Source organism: Penicillium alfredii (assembly GCF_028826965.1).
Source record: "Penicillium alfredii strain IBT 34128 chromosome Unknown utg000012l_segment0_segment0, whole genome shotgun sequence".
NCBI lineage: Eukaryota > Fungi > Ascomycota > Eurotiomycetes > Eurotiales > Aspergillaceae > Penicillium > Penicillium alfredii.
The window spans coordinates 1722242-1739789 of NW_026622709.1; the positions used below are offsets into that span (position 1 = coordinate 1722242).

The 17548-nt window shown below is 52.1% G+C and overlaps 9 protein-coding genes across 9 annotated transcripts; 2 read left to right on the forward strand and 7 right to left on the reverse strand.

The window, feature by feature from the left end:
* Positions 1 to 115: 115 nt before the first annotated feature.
* NUU61_010193 (putative phosphatidylinositol-3,4,5-trisphosphate 3-phosphatase) lies at positions 116 to 1966 on the reverse strand (the record flags this gene model as incomplete). The annotated part of the gene is made up of 3 exons (XM_056660718.1): positions 116 to 1737; positions 1815 to 1899; positions 1964 to 1966. 3 exons carry the CDS (start codon positions 1964 to 1966, stop codon positions 116 to 118), a joined length of 1710 nt encoding a protein of 569 aa, XP_056507216.1.
* A 1985-nt stretch (positions 1967 to 3951) lies between these two features.
* Positions 3952 to 4383, reverse strand: NUU61_010194 (uncharacterized protein; the record flags this gene model as incomplete). The annotated part of the gene is made up of 1 exon (XM_056660719.1): positions 3952 to 4383. The coding sequence occupies one exon, from the start codon at positions 4381 to 4383 to the stop codon at positions 3952 to 3954; it is 432 nt and encodes a 143-aa protein (XP_056507217.1).
* Positions 4384 to 4956: 573 nt separating this feature from the next.
* On the reverse strand, positions 4957 to 7038 carry NUU61_010195 (pentatricopeptide repeat protein; the record flags this gene model as incomplete). Its single annotated transcript, XM_056660720.1, has 2 exons — positions 4957 to 6315; positions 6391 to 7038. 2 exons carry the CDS (start codon positions 7036 to 7038, stop codon positions 4957 to 4959), a joined length of 2007 nt encoding a protein of 668 aa, XP_056507218.1.
* A 119-nt stretch (positions 7039 to 7157) lies between these two features.
* Positions 7158 to 7547, forward strand: NUU61_010196 (uncharacterized protein; the record flags this gene model as incomplete). Its single annotated transcript, XM_056660721.1, has 1 exon — positions 7158 to 7547. One exon carries the CDS (start codon positions 7158 to 7160, stop codon positions 7545 to 7547), a length of 390 nt encoding a protein of 129 aa, XP_056507219.1.
* Positions 7548 to 7584: 37 nt separating this feature from the next.
* On the reverse strand, positions 7585 to 7893 carry NUU61_010197 (U6 snRNA-associated Sm-like protein LSm4; the record flags this gene model as incomplete). Its single annotated transcript, XM_056660722.1, has 1 exon — positions 7585 to 7893. One exon carries the CDS (start codon positions 7891 to 7893, stop codon positions 7585 to 7587), a length of 309 nt encoding a protein of 102 aa, XP_056507220.1.
* Positions 7894 to 8355: 462 nt separating this feature from the next.
* hat1 (histone acetyltransferase catalytic subunit HAT1) lies at positions 8356 to 10028 on the reverse strand (the record flags this gene model as incomplete). The annotated part of the gene is made up of 4 exons (XM_056660723.1): positions 8356 to 9280; positions 9335 to 9599; positions 9665 to 9940; positions 10010 to 10028. The coding sequence occupies 4 exons, from the start codon at positions 10026 to 10028 to the stop codon at positions 8356 to 8358; spliced, it is 1485 nt and encodes a 494-aa protein (XP_056507221.1).
* A 191-nt stretch (positions 10029 to 10219) lies between these two features.
* On the reverse strand, positions 10220 to 11668 carry NUU61_010199 (uncharacterized protein; the record flags this gene model as incomplete). Its single annotated transcript, XM_056660724.1, has 3 exons — positions 10220 to 11044; positions 11184 to 11341; positions 11425 to 11668. 3 exons carry the CDS (start codon positions 11666 to 11668, stop codon positions 10220 to 10222), a joined length of 1227 nt encoding a protein of 408 aa, XP_056507222.1.
* A 674-nt stretch (positions 11669 to 12342) lies between these two features.
* NUU61_010200 (uncharacterized protein) lies at positions 12343 to 13066 on the reverse strand (the record flags this gene model as incomplete). The annotated part of the gene is made up of 2 exons (XM_056660725.1): positions 12343 to 12757; positions 12822 to 13066. 2 exons carry the CDS (start codon positions 13064 to 13066, stop codon positions 12343 to 12345), a joined length of 660 nt encoding a protein of 219 aa, XP_056507223.1.
* A 2429-nt stretch (positions 13067 to 15495) lies between these two features.
* Positions 15496 to 16883, forward strand: NUU61_010201 (Mn(2+) transporter ATX2; the record flags this gene model as incomplete). Its single annotated transcript, XM_056660726.1, has 3 exons — positions 15496 to 15581; positions 15678 to 16640; positions 16697 to 16883. Coding segments are annotated over 3 exons (1236 nt in total), but the record flags the coding sequence as incomplete, so codon positions are not given.
* Positions 16884 to 17548: the final 665 nt, after the last annotated feature.

Here is a 17548-nt window from a genome sequence, read left to right on the forward strand (position 1 = left end):
ATTTGTTGAGCGAGAGAATCTGTACACGTATTTAGATGTGTCGTTGGTCGCCTTAGACTTATTCTTTCTCTTTCTCTTTCTTTTGTGTGTTTCTGTGCAGCATTCTAATACTATACTATATATGCGACTTCGGGTTCTGTCTATCTGCACTGGAAGTATGTTCCTTTTCCTTATCGCCATTCCCATTCTTCGCAAAATAAGACCTCACCCCTTCGATATCACCATTCCCATGCTGCTGCTCCGCCCCGATCTTTCGCGCGCACCCCTCGCCGTCCGTCTGTGTCTCATCCTCGCTGCCCACGAGACTGACGTCCTTGCTTTCATCGGTTTGCTTACGCAGTCCCAATTCCCTTTCTGCCAAGTGCGCTGCCGCTGAGGGGGCTTTCCCATCAAGATGGCTGGTGCCTGCAAGTGCAGGCTCATTCTGAGCAGCTTGGGTTGGAGGTTGGGTTTCCTGGCCCGGAGCTGGATCGGTAGTGGTGTGAGGGATGGTGGGTTCTTGTTGCTGCGGCGGTCCGCGCCAGTCGGCAGGGCGGCTTTCCGGGACCGGGTCGCCTGGCTTGGGTTGACTGATGGGTCTTCCCTCGGCGGCTTTGACCTTAGCTTCTGCTTCCTTGTTGGACGGCGGCGGGTACCGCCATACGACCTTGAGTCGATCCAGGGCGCGAATGCCCTTCTTGGTGCTGCCCTTGATCCCGTCCATTGCATCCCATTCAGTCTCGAAGACACCCGAGTTGTGCTCTGAGCCGCCTTCGAAATAGGCGTTGAACCAGACGTGCGCGACGGAGGTCACCATGGCGAACCCTGTGTATGAGGCTTTGCTGCGTCGTTCGAAGTCGATATTGACGTCGGATCCAGGCACGACGACGGGCTTGCTGGGCCGAAAAATAGAGGCCGAGAGACGGTGTGTTGGGGATAATGTTGCTCGCCGAGACAAATCCGATTCAGGTGCAGTAGAGACGTCAGACTGTGACCCGGCGGGGGACCATGTAGTGGAGGAGGGCAGCGAGCTCTCGGGGCGTTTTGCGCGGCGGTTGTTGTCGATGGGGGTTGTCGGTTCTGAGGGCGTCGTGTTCCCGCTTTCGACGACAATGCGTTCATGGCGATGGAACCGGTAGAAACACTCGATCTTCTTGCCTTCATCGACAAACCCCTCGACGGCGACCTTGACGCCATCCCTCAGACCCCAGATATGGACTTCCAGGATCTCGACTGGCCTCTCGACGTACTCCTTGCGCATCTGGTTCGCCCACAGATCAATGTAATCGACGTACCGCAGCTGACTCGGGATGCTGACGCCAGTGCCGAACCCGACGCGCATGCGCCGCTCCGTAAACCGCTGCAAGGCATCAACCTTCTTCCACCCTTCCTGGCTAATCAGGTACGCGCATGCCACGGTGCCGCTGCGGCCTTTGCCGGCCTTGCAGTGCACGACGACCATCCTCTCCCCCTGATCAGCGGGGTCTGTCGTTTTTTTGCCCTCTCGCTGAAGCCAGTTCCGCATACTCGCCATGATATTCGGGATCAGCGCAAACGGCGGCGGGTGGTGGTCCGGCCAGGGGAAGTGGTGAATCCGCCCATACACCTCCGAGTCCGGGTACCCGGTACCCTCGGCGCGGAATTCCCAGATGCACCAGTTCGTGCCATGTTTCGAGTCGAGGAAGCTGACGAGAGCGTCGAGCGGGTTGCGGTATGCGCGCTGCGGATAGGTCGCCGACGGGCCAGACGTGGCGATCACTGTGGCAGGAAAAGAGAGTAGGTCAGCGGACAGGCTTTCGAGAAGAGAGGAAAAGCGCGGTGCTGGAGGTTTCTACCATTGTTGGTCACATAGCAGAGATCTAGCCCCGCCTCCGGGTGCTGCAGTCTGGGCCCGGCGACGATCTGGCGGAGGATGGATGACTGGCAGCAAGTCAGCACGAGTGGAACTTGAGGTGAAGAAGGATTGGAAGGGAGGGATGTATACCATGGCCTCTGCGGAGGATAGTTCAGCTCCTGGACGAGCTTTCTCGTTGTCGGAGCCAGAGGGACATTTAACACGAATGTCCAACGTCTCGAGTCCCTTTGGTCTTGGATGCTTCAACCCGGTGGAGCGCTGTTTACTCGCATGATGTCACATGTGTGGGGCGGGGCCTGAGGCAACACTGCACTATAAATTGCAAAGTTATTTATCGAATGTTAAGTGCTATTTTAATCTGATTACAATCATTCTAGAAAAGAAAAGCAGCTTTATATTGCCCTTGAGCATCTTGATCAAGGTCTGGATACATTGTGCTCTATAAGCTAGTGTGCTTATACATAGGCCGTCTTAGGGCTGTGGTATAGATGCGAGGGAAATCACCCTCACCAAATACCTGGCGAGGTAATCAAATACCAGGTATCTCAAGAGTCAAAGCCCTAATTCAAGCTCCCCTTCCCCCAGTTGAGCCAGAGACACACTTCCCATCCCCAAACATCGCATGCGCTGCCGCAGTCCAAACAGTCTCCTGCTGTAGATAGTGTTTGGCAGTGTTAAAAAAAAAAAAAAAAGACGACATTCGGCAGCCTCATAGGTAAACTGCAAGGGAGTCTAATCATCATCGCGGGCATAGGCATTGCACAGATTAAGCCCGCCCGTCAGCACATTGAGCGAGAAATCGTAGGGGTTTGGCGGCAGCGTCTTGTTGAGTTAGTCGGTGGCATCTGATGGTCGGATGGAGGATCTGTGTTACCGATTGGCATCTTTACCGAAGAAGAGGAAGAAGAAAGTATTGGGTAGACCTTTGAGAATCTCCAGGGTGCTCTGGAATTCAAGGTATTTGCGATACTGATCGACAAAGGAGACGACCGAGTCGACCTCGATGGGTACAGTCTGCAAGCAACGGTGGGCCAGATCACCCGATATCATGAAGGCTGCTGTGGCTACTATTTAATTCCGAGGATATTGAGAGTCAGAAATCGAAGCGATCATACTGTTTGCCTTGGTGGCTTTGGCGAACAAATCAGTGACCTGGGCGCATGGCTCGATAGAGGGCCGAGCATCGACCAGGCTGGCTGCCAGTAGAGCCAGCGACACAAGCCTGGCTTTCAGCTGCATGGTAGAATTGAAGGAAAGCAAGCGAGTGGAAATAGGCTCAAATGAGTGGTAATGATGAAATCGATAGAAATGAGTGAAAATGAATAGGAAGACCTTGTCGAGCCCGGTAACTTCGAGGCTTGATCAAGTCCATGGTGGGTACACTCTGCAAGCACAGGATAAAGATTGAATCCCGGATCATCTGTCCCACAGGAATCTGGTATTGAATAGATATTGCCGCGTATAGAGAAGAGCCGGCCTGCCGAATGTAGTTATTGCCAAGAGCAAAAATGAACGACGGCGCAGATCGCAGTGGACAAGTGGACCAAAGCAGGGCTGTGTAATTCCCAGCTTAAGTATGGCACTGGTATATTTCGGCATATTGAGAGTCTGTGGAGCATTAATTCAATGCCAAATTCCTAAAATGGCTGGGATGTCGACAAACAAGGGATATGGGGTTTACCAAGATGAGGTATAAAACCCAGATGGATGAGGCCCAACGGACACCCCGACGAGGGTCATGATTTAGTTATGATCTCGTCATTCTCTAGATCAAGAAGTATATAAGCAAATCTATCTATAGACATACATTGGAATGGTTGAATGGTCTTGTATGTACATCATCTATGTGCACGATAGCCATATGTGCAAAAAGGAGTGGCAGCGACCAGAGCAGACCCACAGAAATTCAGACCCAACGCCAGACATTAAGGAGTGACATGCGAAGTGGCCCGCCAGGTTCATCAGACAATAAAAAGGAAATGGAAAGAAATCAAAAGCGCATTCCAATGGTGCCAGTCGGCGGGAGGGGGAAGGATATCCATGGACCATTCCATGTCCCCCACCCCAGGCTCTCAAACCAATTCTTCCGCAGAAGACCAAAGGACAAGCCGAGGAATTTAGCGGGCAACACCAACACCACTGTCAGGGTTGAGGGTGAAGTGGGGGAAATCCGCCTTCGAGACATTCCTCTCGGCCTGCTTGCCCTGAGTAGACAGAGTCAAGTTGCCACGGCCATCGGGGATGGGCTTGAACCAGACAAAGCGAACCTGGACGTGCCATTTGGAGTCGCCCAGCGCGATGACGCTCGAGTGAACGGTCGAGTTGTCGCATTTCGCCAGCTTCGTTTGCGACTCGCCGGTGCAGGAGGTCTTGAAAGAAGGCGTGTTATCGGCGTGGTGGCCCGTAATGTTGAACGAGTAGGGACATGCGCCTTCGATGCATTGCGGACGGAAGTTGGTGACGTCCCAAACGGGAGGTTGGCCATTTGCGGCGGCGCTGGTGAGGCCGACGGTGGAGAGGAGGGCCGGGAGCAGAGTGGAGACGCGCATCGTGCTCTTTTGTGCTCTTTGCTGGGGATGAACTCGGTTCGATTTTGAAGACGAGGATGGGTTGATTCCCTTGAGATGAAAAGGAAACGCCAGGAATTCAACAAAACACCAGGAGTTCAATGGAAATGAACCCACTTGAAACCAGGCTCGCAAAGGGCCCAAGCTGACGAACGTCCCCTTGGCACAGAACCACTTTCATGCCGCGTCGACCAACGGTATTTCCTTCGCCCCTGGACCAAGCCGATCCTTCAGGGGAACACGGCAGCATCGCCAATGAGAGATGATGCTGCCCCAATTTACTTCCCTTCTGACTCGGTTGCCCAAGCTATTCTCTATGGATGTTTCACTCTTATACGGATCTTTTGTGCCCGAGAGTCCTGAGAGTCATGTACTTGATACGTGACTCGACAATGGCATTTTTATACTATGCCGTCCCCTGTACAATTTGCGACTTCCGTTGTTGGATATGTTAAGTACAAGGCTACTTGGCTATGCTATATATACACATCCAAGACGATCGTCACTCTCCACCTGCACTGCCGGGTTGAGGCACAACCTGAACAGACTCAAGACTCATTTGTCCCGTTGGGTCCCCACGTCTGCTTCCCAATCCAGCCAGCCCTCTTCTTCCATGTTTCGTTCAATCGCCAGTCGTCGTCGCTTCTCCTTGCGTCGCTCCTTGTTCCACTCCCGACGTTCTTCCGGCGAGAGCATCTGGCGGCGCACGGCCGGTGGCAGCGGGTGGCGCCCGGGCTGTGGGGCTTCGATCACGTCGGTCGGCTGCCCGTCATCTCGGGCGCTGATCTGGGGATGATATTGAAGCCGCAGCGCAAACTCGTCGACCGACCCGGAGCAAATCTCGCAGATTTCCTTCTGGGCCTCCTCGCTGACCGAGGCGTCCCGTTTCACGAGATCTTGAAAGTACATGTAGGCGGACCGGAAATTGTTGGCGTCGAGACACATGAGAATGATGGTCTCAAAGGTCGTGGCGTTGGGTACGACGCCGAATGCTGCCATTTCTTTTACGATAAACATGCCGGCTTCGCGGTTGCGCGCTCGCCGACACATGCGGATCAGCGCGTTGTACACGCGAACGTCGGCGCCCTCGGGGCACAGCGTGTAGAGCTCCTTGTAGAATCCCACCCCGTCGTCTGCGACCGACGGGTCATGCTGGGCATCGTGCTCACAGAGGTCGGCAATGGCCCGCACGCAGCCGATGGGGATGCAGCGTTTGACATTCTTTAGCCGCTTGAGCATCTGCCATGCCTCGCGGCGGTCGATTTTACTCTGAATCATGTAAGCGACCACAGCCCGTGTCGAGCTCTCCTCAAGTGCAATGCCAGCCTCGTGCATGCTACACAGCACCTCGAAGGCGCCAGGAAGATCACCAGCACCCACATGCGCCTCGGCAAGCCGTTCGTAATCCTCGAGGCCGCATGAGATTTTATGGTAGGAGAAAAATCGGAACACAGAGCTGGCCAAATCTGGGTCGCCAAGCCGCGAGGCCAGTGCCAGTACCTGGCGGCAGAGTTGCGCGGGGGGTTGTAGATGGCCAAGTTCGACCCTTTGCTGCCACACATAGCGAGTCAATGCGCCGTGATGCGCTTCAGTCGCCGCACCCAAGACGTGAAACCAAAGTGGGAAAGTCATCTCGTGGTATTGATCGACCCGGCGCCGCATCAAGCGTTCGACCTCGTCCAACTCGTTGAAATCGCACAGGTTGTAGATAAGGAAACTGTGCAGCCAATTCTCGACAAAGACCTCCTTTCGCTCCATCATATCGATTTCATCCAGCGCCAGCTCAAATTGGTGTTCGCGCACAAGACCTGCAACTATGAAATTCCATCCGGCGGGACTCAACGGGAGCCACCGATCTCGCAGTCTGTGAAGGACTTCCTGGCGTAGGAGATAGTCGGGATGTACAGCAAGAGCCTGTAATAAGGTTAGCCCGTACTCCTCGACGGATGATCTAGGTCATTGCCATGTCCCAAAAACTTCCCCACCTACCTGGAGTGCAGCATGAAGCGTAGCCGAGTCCGTAGCAATGTTATTGTCATCCATCTCATCCAGCAGTCGCCGTATAAACTCCGGCGAGCCTCTCTCTGAATCCGCGTTCGCAAAGAAGAGCGCCTTGTAGTGACGAGAGGTCGGGTGAACATGGCGATCTCGAATCAAAATCCGTAGAACCTGCGTCGTGCCGCGAATGCTCGGCGACCTGGCCATCAATTGTTGCAGCATTGTCTCCAAGTTGGATGTGGATCTTTCTTCCAAATCCTTGGGAGCTCTAGGCGACTGCTTTGGTAGTTTCGGGGCTTTCGAACGTTTCGACCGGTTGCGCGGCCGCGCGCTGGCATTCTGTCGAGGATCGGAGTGTTCGTTCACCGGCGATTGTAGTCGAGTGGCTGTATGCTGTGTGCCACGTAAATTCGGATGTGCTGAATGTCCATATCTATGGTTGTAACTGTAGGCTTCTCCAGGATTGCTGCTGTAAAATCGTCGCGGAGGTGAATTCGCGAAAGAGACGGCCGGCGAATATGGCCTTGCACTTTGCTTTCGAGTCCTTAAGAGTGGCGCTGCACGAGTGAGCCCCCGTGGGATAAATGATGGACACAGAGAGTACCAGAGTCCGTCGAGGACCAGTGTCCGCCGTGCCATTTCGGGAGTTTGTCTAGCAGAGGGGAATGTTGAAGCTCCGCGGACTCGGTTGATCACAGTATCACGTGATGCCAAAAGGATTCGCCAGGCTTTCATATAGCCAGTTGGGCGCAGATTACATGGCAAAATCAAGGAGTGAGGCTGGGTTTTCCATATGTAGCATTGATAGATCGGAAACCGACCAAGAGACCCAGATCCCACAGAAAATACAGAGCCAGATACGCCACGGCCATGCTCGTCCAAACCGGACCTCCCGAGCGACCTTACCCACCGTCTTCCTCCGGGGTATCTCGTGTAACATCGTCCCTGTCCTCTTTTCGAAAACGGCGCGCGCGCACACATATCCATATCTAACCGCCACCCCGACCCCGGCCGCGACCCCGGCCCCCGCGACCACCCCCACGACCGCGGTCGCGCCCGCCATCTCGTCCGTATCCGCCGCGGCGGTTCTGTGGTTGGTTCAGCTGCTGCTCCTTGACCAGCTCGACAATCTCATCAGGGATTCGTAGGTATTTGATCTGCGAAGAAAGAGGATATGAGTCAATATCAAGTTCCTCCACCCCACCTAGGGACACCGCTGCGTGCCAGAGGACATACGTTGTTGCCCCGAATGTAGACTTCGGGGAGCTTGAAGAATCGGTCGCCTTCGGGACTTGTCTGGACCACCTCGCGCAGAATCAGGTTCATCCAGTTGTCGCAGGTGACCAGGTGGCCGTTGAGGGTTTCGCCGTTTTTAAGCTCCACCAGCATCGGGTGGCCCTGGGCGGCCGTGAGAAGGCCAAGGGGTAACTGATTAGACGCAGAGTCAGCTTCTATCCAGTTGAGATCGTGACAAAGGTGCGGGCCATGTACCATGCTGGAATGCGACCGGCTAGATCGCAGGTGGTGGAAGTGGGAGAGGATCGGTCGGATGAGTGAGAATTGACTTGGTCAGGCGGCACACAGGCTCCCAGCTCGGAGACACACGAATAAAAGGATTAGAAAGCAAGGACGGAGCCTGTCTGTTGATTTGACGATGTTGAGCGGAGCAATGGATTGCAGCTGGTGAACTGATGGATGAAGGCGGAAAAAGAGAAGTGCCGAAATCCGCCAATGCTCCGATCTACTCGATGTTACACAGATACAACAACAACAATAACAGCCATGACTGATTGAAATTGGATGTAAGGCATGACATTAATGTGTAAATGTCTTGAAATCCAAGTCATTATAAATTCAATAATTTGATTCTTTTCTTCAGAAGCATTTGGCAACGTTGAGAAACAACCCATAGTAAAATTACATAGTACAGGGCCAGGCGCCGGCATGACCAGGTCTCTACACCTTGGTACGCTTGGCTGGCTCTTCCTGGCCTTCTTCCTCATCCTCGTCGTCAACCACAGTGAGTTTGCGCTTGGCACGCTTGTCGCGACTGCCACTCGGAGCCGCGGGAACTTGGTCTTGCACATCGGGCAAACGACCCTCGAGCGCCTCCAGTGTGATTTCGTAGCCTTCTTCGACATTCTGAACGGTGCCGTCGAGCTTTTCTACCCGATCCGTAGGGTCCAGTTCGTTCAGCAGCTCCCGGTGTTTCTTGTACAGGCGTTGCTTGGTGAGCATGCGCCACCAGTAGTACCGTCGGTCGTTTTCGTCATCTGCCTTATATTTCTTGATCAACAGGCGCGCCAGGTTGGTGCCTCCGGCCAGGCGATGGCTCTTGGGAATCTGGCCCAGCAAGAACATCTCCAGGATGTGTGCGAACTGGGTGGCCTCGATCTTGAATGAGCTGCGAATATCGGAGAGGAGTTTGGTGGGGATGAGGGCGGCGGTAGGAACCACCTTAGGGCGTTGCTTTCGAGAATATGCTTCGTATGGGTCGGGGTTCAGGCTCACATCGTGCTTGAGGAACTCGGGCCGCAGCAGACAGTAATCGGCCGTGTCTCGCAGCGCGTCAAACGTTTCGTTGGGGTCTTCGACTGTCAGTTCGACGATGGTAGGGTCGGCGATGCATGAAGCATGAATTGTTGTGTACAAATGGGTGCCATGACCCGAACGATGGTGTGAAGGCAGAATGAGAAGCTGCGCGATCCGAAGTCGTGCTGGGAGCTCAGAGATTTTGATCTCGGGCCCTGGGAACGGATCGCTCTTGACGCTGGGAGTCTCTGAACGATCTCGCTGGTACAGCCAATACCGATAGGTTGTGGCATATCCAACAATGGAATATGACGATGCGGTTGGCGTTGGAGGAGTCACCTTCTCATAACTATCACCATCATTAGCTTCGGGCCCATCTCGGCTTGCATAGCGAGTAACTTACACAAAGTAAACCGTCCAACGTTCAAGACTCCATTCTGGATCATCGGTCGACAGAGGGGTTCCGGCCTCGATGAAAAGAGAGACCAGGACTTGCGCGCGATCCAACAGCAGTCGTACTGCGGGGTCCGCGAGCGATCCAGCCCAGATCTCATAGTTTCTCTCATCCACCTCATAGCTAAAAACCAATTTACCAGGGGGTGTGAAGTCTTTCGCATGTGGATCCTCTTGAACCGCTTTCTCGTAGTCGGGGAGGTTCGCAAAGGCCTCTGGATGGAATGGTGTTAGCTTTGAGCCCGTGTCCTTCTTTTCACTTGACGGATTCAACACTCACCTTTTGGAACGAACGGCTTCAGAGCCCCAAGAAGGTCCACCGCTGCCGTGTCGCCGACCGCTTTAAACTTGTCATCATAGGAAATGTGGACATGGGGACGCAGGTCATGAGCCGCAAAGCGCAGACGGATAATCAGGCCATTGTAGCCAAAGATGCGCTCTTCATCACCAAAGATAGGATAGGTAAATTGTGGATGGAAAGTCGAGAGAGTCTTGGGCTTGGTCTCGCTGGGCTGCACTACGGTAATATGGACCGCATCATTGGCGTCGCAAGACCCTGGGTGAATGATCAGTGGATGGTCTCCATGTGGGAAGTAAAAGTAAAACCAAGCCAAGGGTATCTTACAGTCGTCGTCACTCGCCATAGTGCTGGATAGAAGGTGAGTTCAAGAGGGAAGAAAGACACGAAGACCGAGGGAGGTGAAGAAGGAAAGCGCGTCTGACCGCGTCCACAGGTCCCTAGCAGTGTTACCTAATCGGGCCTAGCGTCTCAAGGTCATGGAGTACTTGCATTCATCCATGGATCTTTCAATCATTCTTCACCCATCTCACCGAGTCAACTACTTTCCAAGTTCTGCCACTGGTCCATCTTTCGACGGAGAATCTGTTTTACTCGGGGGGTTAACTCCAATGCAGGTTGGATCCCCATGCTATACCAAATCCTCTGAAGTGTCTCCACCACCCACTCAAGTACTTGGTCTGGGGCCCCGGCTGCACTTCCCGCCACAGCTAAGGGAAACAGCAGCATAAAGACACCGTTTAGCGGTGGTAATCGCGATGCTTTCCCCGTCGGAATACTACTCCCGAACAGACTCATCTGGCTGGCAGCCCCGATACAAATATAGGTTGCCATCCTTGAAACCGCGTTCGATGCTTGCTGTCGCTGGATGAAACTGCGCTGCGACAATGGCTTCAGCCTCGAAAAGTGGCAGAGGATCAGTTCGTTCACTAGCAACCGCCCCCGTTGGTAGTGACTCAGGGTTCTTGAGACCCACACGTCTTGATAGACATGACACTGCCCATTGAAGATAAACTCGCGATTATCAGACTTTTCCATGACGAATGTCCACTTGTCTGGAAGATGTGTTTCCCAGGCATCTAGCTCTCGATCGAGCAGCTGGGCCAAGTGGATCACAATTTTTGCGTCGGAATATGGATGGCGGCGGAGAGTTGAATGCAGCCTCATGAACATGACAAAAATGTCAACCAGTTCGATACCTGGCTGGTCCTCGGGCAGCGAAGACATCTTGAGGATGTCGGATGACCAGTTCCGCAGTTCCGCGGGAGATTCTCCCTCGGCCAGGAAGTATTTGACGATTAAAATAAAATAGTACTGCATCTGTGCCTGGTGGTCCAAGCCTCGTAAGACCTGGCTCATGGACTGTTGCATCAGGGCTTCTGCGCCGTCACAATGTACGGCTCAGGCATCCAGCCGATTTGATGGGCAGTTGACCATCTGGCCGCATCATTGAATCACTCAGAGAAGAACCGGCCGGGAAAAAGGGGTCAAGAGTCCATACCTTAAGCAGGCTCAGCATCAGGATGACCTTGAATGTCGGTTGCATAGTCACCCGCTGGCGCCTCTCCACTGCCCCTCGGACGACGCTCAGAGCAGACACGTACTTTTCACTCGCAACCATTCGCAATGGCCTGTCGTTGAGGATGTTAGAAAGAGCGGCTAACCCAACGACTACAGTAGCATCACGCATTGACCGGTTCAGTGTGATAGCGTCCAATAAGGGGGAACCCTGGCTGTTATACTGCAGGCCACTGTCCCGGCTGAAACGGCCGTGACAAACCGGTTAAGGAAGAAGCGCAATCCTTGATCTTCGGTGGCGAGCGGGACGCCGGCGAGGAATGTCGACGTCACAATCGGGGACGTTTCCCAATCTAACATGCTGGATGGAGATTGCGGAGTTTGGGATCTGGAAGGATTATGCGAGAATGGAGTCGAGTCCCGAGCAGCTTGCGCCGGGCTTCTGTTTAGATTTGGCGACTGCCGCATATGGGATCTCGGCGATCACACTGAATAAGGGGAGTTAATGTTTATGGTTGCAGCCATTCAACAATACTTGGACTTGCCTTGATCCGCCTCTCTCGACAACTGAAACAGGCTTTACTAGGACGACCATAGAAGGGCATCGTGGGAAGATTGATCAACCTGATATGCTATTGTTCCAACGGGAATCGAAGGTTCAAAAAGAAAATCGTCACACTACCGGGCTGATAAGCAACCCCCCATCCGGGGAGCCTAAACTGGGTTCTGCAATGCGCTACGTTGCGCTGTGGAGCCTTTGGTGGGCTGAATCCTTGGCGGATGTCGTGGTGACCCCTGGTCTTCATTTCTGATCCCATTCCCTATGATTATGGCTGGAGGTCAGGGTTGTATACCGCTTATTTGGCTAATCATTCCCCACGCCAAGCCAATCAAGAGTCAATATACATGGAAACAAATCGGTCAGGGGCTTATTACTGTGCATGGACTAAATTCTGAAGTAATACAGAGAGAATGGTGAGAATATCCAGCAAGAGTGCAGAAATTAGCATGACTCGTGAGTCCTACACTTCATAATCCAACACCATAGAGCCCCAAAATATATCCGTAGCGATACAAATCCAAAATCCAGCCACCATCCATAATGATCCCAACGAGATCACATATTAGAAAACCCACGGGGTTCATACAACGGCAGCCGCCAGCACCATCGCAGCACCACCCAGTGCCAGTCCGGCATTCCCAGTCACCCGGGGCATGCCACCAGTACTGGGGGACGAACTGGCGGAAGAGCCAGCAGAGGAACTCTTAGTCGCAGATTCCTCCGCGCCTTCAGTCGAGTTCTTAGGCGAGCTCTTGGGCGAGGGCTGAGAAGAAGAACCCTTTTCTGTGTCTTTGACCGCACTAGACGTACTCGTGCTCGTGCTCGTTGCCGTCGCAGGCGATGCCGGCATAGAGCCAGATACAGTGACCGGTAGCAGCGTAATGTCGCTCTTGTCGAGCGTCGTAGTTACAGAGCCCACGAAGTCGAAGGCCGACCCACTCCTTGCTCCAGAGCAAACTCCGCTAGTAGTGCCATCCATAGAACAGGTCAAGCGGCTAAATTTATAATCAGCAAAATTTCCATTTTGAGGGGGGGAGAAGGGGATGGGTATCGCCATACAATGCCTGAGAGGAATCACTGGCTACATATTGAGTAGTCGTCGGGCCTGCCACCAAGGTGGTGTGCATCGCACAATCTCCCGTCGACTTGTGGGCACAGCTGATATCCCAAGTCGTCGTGCTGTGGCTCTCTTCCACGACGGAACCGGCCAGGGTCGTAGACTCGGTGTCAGGGATGAAAAGGGACACGACAGAGTTTTCGGCGGCCGCCAGGCCAAGCAGGGCGAAGGGAATCCCGGATTTCATGGTAAGAGTGCTGTGGAAATGATCAACGCATTTGCAGAGGCGGACGACTCGAGAGACTTTATAAGTGCGACTCAACGATGGATTGTTGTGCACCCTCCTGCTATTATTGCGAATAATAGCAACAATAACTAGATTATTATAAGGGCAATCCCCGAGTTTATTTATGACTTTTCTCCGATCATGAGGGATGTAAGCCAAGATTAGGCTGGGCATTTGGGGCCATCTCCCTTGTAGTGGCCCGTAGAGAGGCCCCAGCACCGCCCGTCTTACTCTTAAAATAGTCAGAAGGATATGCGCAAATCTCTATTTCCTCAGCCCTATTCACCCACGATCTTCTAGGTTCAGCCCCGAATTTTGCTTGAGCCATGCCAAGTCATAGCACCAAGCACCAACAATCTGACCACGTCCATGGGTTCATGTAGCATTTGTAAAATCCTGGCCTCATGCCAAGATGCCTACCCCGAATGTAGGTTAGTTGTCTGGGGGCCGAGCATCATAATACACTACGCGGCCAAAAGTCTGGGTACACTCTATAATTCAGATTTACCCCACTATATTAAAAACTGAATAACTCCCCCAATATTAATTAATATAAATTTATACTAACTATACAAAGAAAATAGGTCAGTATCTAGTATACCAACCCTTCGCTGCGCGTACAGCAGCCATTCTGCGAGGCACAGATCGAATTAAGCTATCAATAACGTTTTGATCAAGCAGTTCCCATACTTCGCATATAGCTTTTTTAAAGACCTCCCAATCCAATTTAGACCTTCCATCACCTAGCTGAGGGTATAATTGAAGAATTTTGATCTTTAGAAGTCGCCATACTGGTTCGATAGGGTTAAGGTCAGGCGAATGCGGAGGCCAGTCGATCACCCAAATCCCATGATTTTCGAACCACTCTTGCGAGATTTCTGCTATATGAATCCTCGCATTATCTTGTTGGAACATCGAGCATGGTTTATATATTAGTAAAAGACCTTCTTCGAGAGTATCGAGATAGGAGTTCGCAGTATAACCTTGCCGAGGTACGTTTTCATCGCGATTCATGATCATCATTTTTGTTCGGCCACCAATCCAGATTCCAGCCCAAATTATCTGCGAAATATCCTTGCTATGACTCACGAGGTTCACAAGATCGCTTCGGTAGGCCTCGGAGGTAAATCGAAAGACGAATTGGACCTTAGAATTCGATGTTCGTTGGACTGAACATTCGTCAGAAAAGATCAGATTCTCCCAATCCGAAAAACTCGCCCATTCATGTACAAAAGCGCGTCTTTTTTGTGCAACTGACTTTGATAAAGGTATTCGCTTCTTACTCTTCCATTTTCGAAGCCCGTAGCCTTTTAAAACGCGTCGAATTGTTGATCGAGAGGGTGAATAGGGAGTATTCGCTCTAAGGGCTCTATAACTTATTCGCGGGTTCCGACGGGCCATCCGATAGATATATCGAATAGTCTGATCGCTGATCTTAGAAGGTCTACCACTTCTAGGCGATGATTTAAGAGTATGGTGTTGCTGAAAGCGATCGCGAGTCCGGTAAATTGTAGTGCGGCTAAGATTTAAATCGCGAGCGATTTTAGTAGGACTTAAGCTATTTTCGAGAGCAAAAATAATCGCTGCGCGAGTAGATTCTGATAATTCATTGTTTTGCCTGCGATTTGCACTAATTTCAGTGCTAAAATATCGCATATTCGTTGTGGTAGAGAGAAAAGAAAAAAGGGGTTAGAATATGGATTTTACTAAAGTGGGGTGCTATACCCAGACTTTTGGACCCCGTTGGTAATAACAACAACAATAATAATAATAAGCTGGGTATTATGACCTCGGCGAAGGAATGGGTGGCCTTGCTGAGGCTGATACGTAGTAGGTAGTATTTTCTAAGGTTAATTCATTTTATGTTAATTTATTGAAGGACTGTCTGGTTAAGAATATAGAGTTATATGTAGGGCTGCGGCTGAGCTCTTTCAGCTGCAAAGTGATCCTTGGAGGTATGGAGTGCGCTATGAGAAACACTGGTTAGGCTGGTGTTTTTACCGTAGAGAAATTATTCAACATTTTTATAAGAGACCAAGAGAGCCCTGGCATTAACATGCTAACATGCATGGTTGCACAGCTTGTTGCAGGGGGAGTGTAGGAGTGTATGCCCCTGCAACGCTAGATAAAATGGCCATTTTCGAGAATTATATAGATTTGCCATTATCTACGGATATAGAGATATATTTTTTATATTAAAAAATCTCGTAGATCCTAAGGATTTAGTATAGTCAAGTAGTAGAATGGAAGGCAAGAAAGAATGCGCCGGACGGGGTTGATCCGAAGGTGCCTGAAACCGCGTGGGTCCTGCCATCTTTCCTCCTTCCGGCATTTGGGGCTTCATCTTCCCAATCCTTTGTCTGCGAACCACCATGATTGTCATCCTTTAGAGATCTTGTGAAGCCCTTGGGAGAATACTGGTCATTATGGAGGGACTCTTCACTCTGCTCGCCTTGGGCATTGTGATGGCAATAACGTGAGTCCACTTGCCCCCCAAAAGGAGGTTGAGACTGTGACCTTGAGAGCAATCGTGGAACTAACACCTTGGGATCTTCCCTCTTCTTTTTTGCAGGTCCTTTGTTGTTGGATCATTACCGCTTGCCTTTACCCTCTCTCCGTCCCAGTTGCGATTAATCTCCTCCATTGGCATGGGAGTGTTGGTGGGGACGTCTTTGATTGTCATCATTCCGGAGGGCATTGAAACTCTCTACAGCGCAAAATCCGCCGGTCGGAAAGATCTCAGCACTCGGGCCAGCGTCGAATGGCAGCACCAGGGGCCGCCGGTGGCGAACCTCCCCATCTTGAATCGAGAAGAACATCCTGCCCCAGTGCCCAGTCCGTCAATTCCTGGGTTGCCTCTGGAGAGCGACAAGGAGGCATCTGTGTTTCCAACGGTTGGGCAGGATCTGTCGAGTCAGGCGCCGGAGCTTCATGTCCGCAAGGACGACTCGAGTGAGAAACCGAGTGAGAATGAAGAGAAGGAGAGCTCACCTCATGCTTGGATCGGCATCGCTCTCATCAGTGGGTTCATCTTGATGTATCTTGTCGACAAACTGCCTGAATTTGCATCCCCCAACAAGAATGACCGAACGCCATACCATATCTCTCTTGACAACCTTGGATCTGGACTGCGACGAAGCTCTTCGCCGTCACGCGAGGGAGGGTTGTTGGAAGCCGGTCACCCCAGCTCCGGGCGCAGTCACAGCTTTGCAACCACCACTGGGCTGGTGATCCACGCTGCGGCGGATGGTATTGCATTGGGGGCCTCTAGCTCAAATACGGGCTTGAGCATTATCATTTTCTTCGCCATTATGGTGCACAAGGGCCCGGCTTCCTTTGGGCTTACGTCCGTCCTGCTCAAGCAGGGTCTATCGAGCCGTGCTGCGAGAGCGCATTTACTGGTTTTCAGTCTCGCGGCCCCCGTTGGCGCTTTGGTCACGTTTCTCTTTGTGCAGATGGTCGGGTCTTCCAGCAGTGATGAGGCAGCTCAGTGGCGGACGGGGATGCTTTTGCTCTTCTCGGGTGGCACCTTTTTGTGAGTCTTTGCCTGGAGATACTCTGGGATTTGTTGATTTACTGACGGAGATACAGGTACGTTGCGATGCACACCATGCAAGAAAATGGCCCCGGGTCGACTCCTCCGCGGGAATTGCCTGTGAATGGGTTTGGCGATTCCCGAGACCCGCAGAACGGATCGGACAAGTCGATGAGAGACTTGATCGCCTCGGTCCTGGGCATGCTCTTGCCGCTATTCTTGCAGATCGGACATGCCCATTAACGCCCGTTGGTTTATGGCTTATGGTTTTTGATATTAGAACTTCAGCACTACGCACTACGTGTTCTCCAAGAGGAATTTCCTCTGTGTATTTTCTCGTTTGCGCGCTCCGGGGGTGGATATCGGGAGTATATACCCATGGGTTGGCATCTGTTGCAACGTATGTCCTTGAGGGGGGCATGGGCATGGAATTCGGGATATGGAGAGAGATCCTAGATTATTTTTTTGTATAATTGGCTTGGGGAAAAAAGTGGTCATCATTGCATGTTTATTTCTGGATCACATCGACGTAGCGTCACTTTGCCTTCCGATCATTCTTCCACGAGAGAGAGATATATAAGGAGTGATGACTCCCCTCCCTATCACTTCTTATATCCTCCACACTTCGGCTCATCTTTTGATCATGGCCATCTGGAGTGATGACACGATTCGTCAGTCTCGTCAGTCTGAATCATCCCCGGATGGTTGGATCGTTCCATGGTCGACCACCGCGTGCCAGACGGTCATCCACGGACTCGGGGCCACTGGATCTATATGTCGCCTCACGGTTCTCTGCCCAAGATTGATATGTTGTGGTGGCTCTTGACGCCTCCGCCTCTTGACGGAAGACGTGCGCGCTGAATAGCGCTTCTCCCAGATGAGATTCCTCATGCTATCAGCACAATACA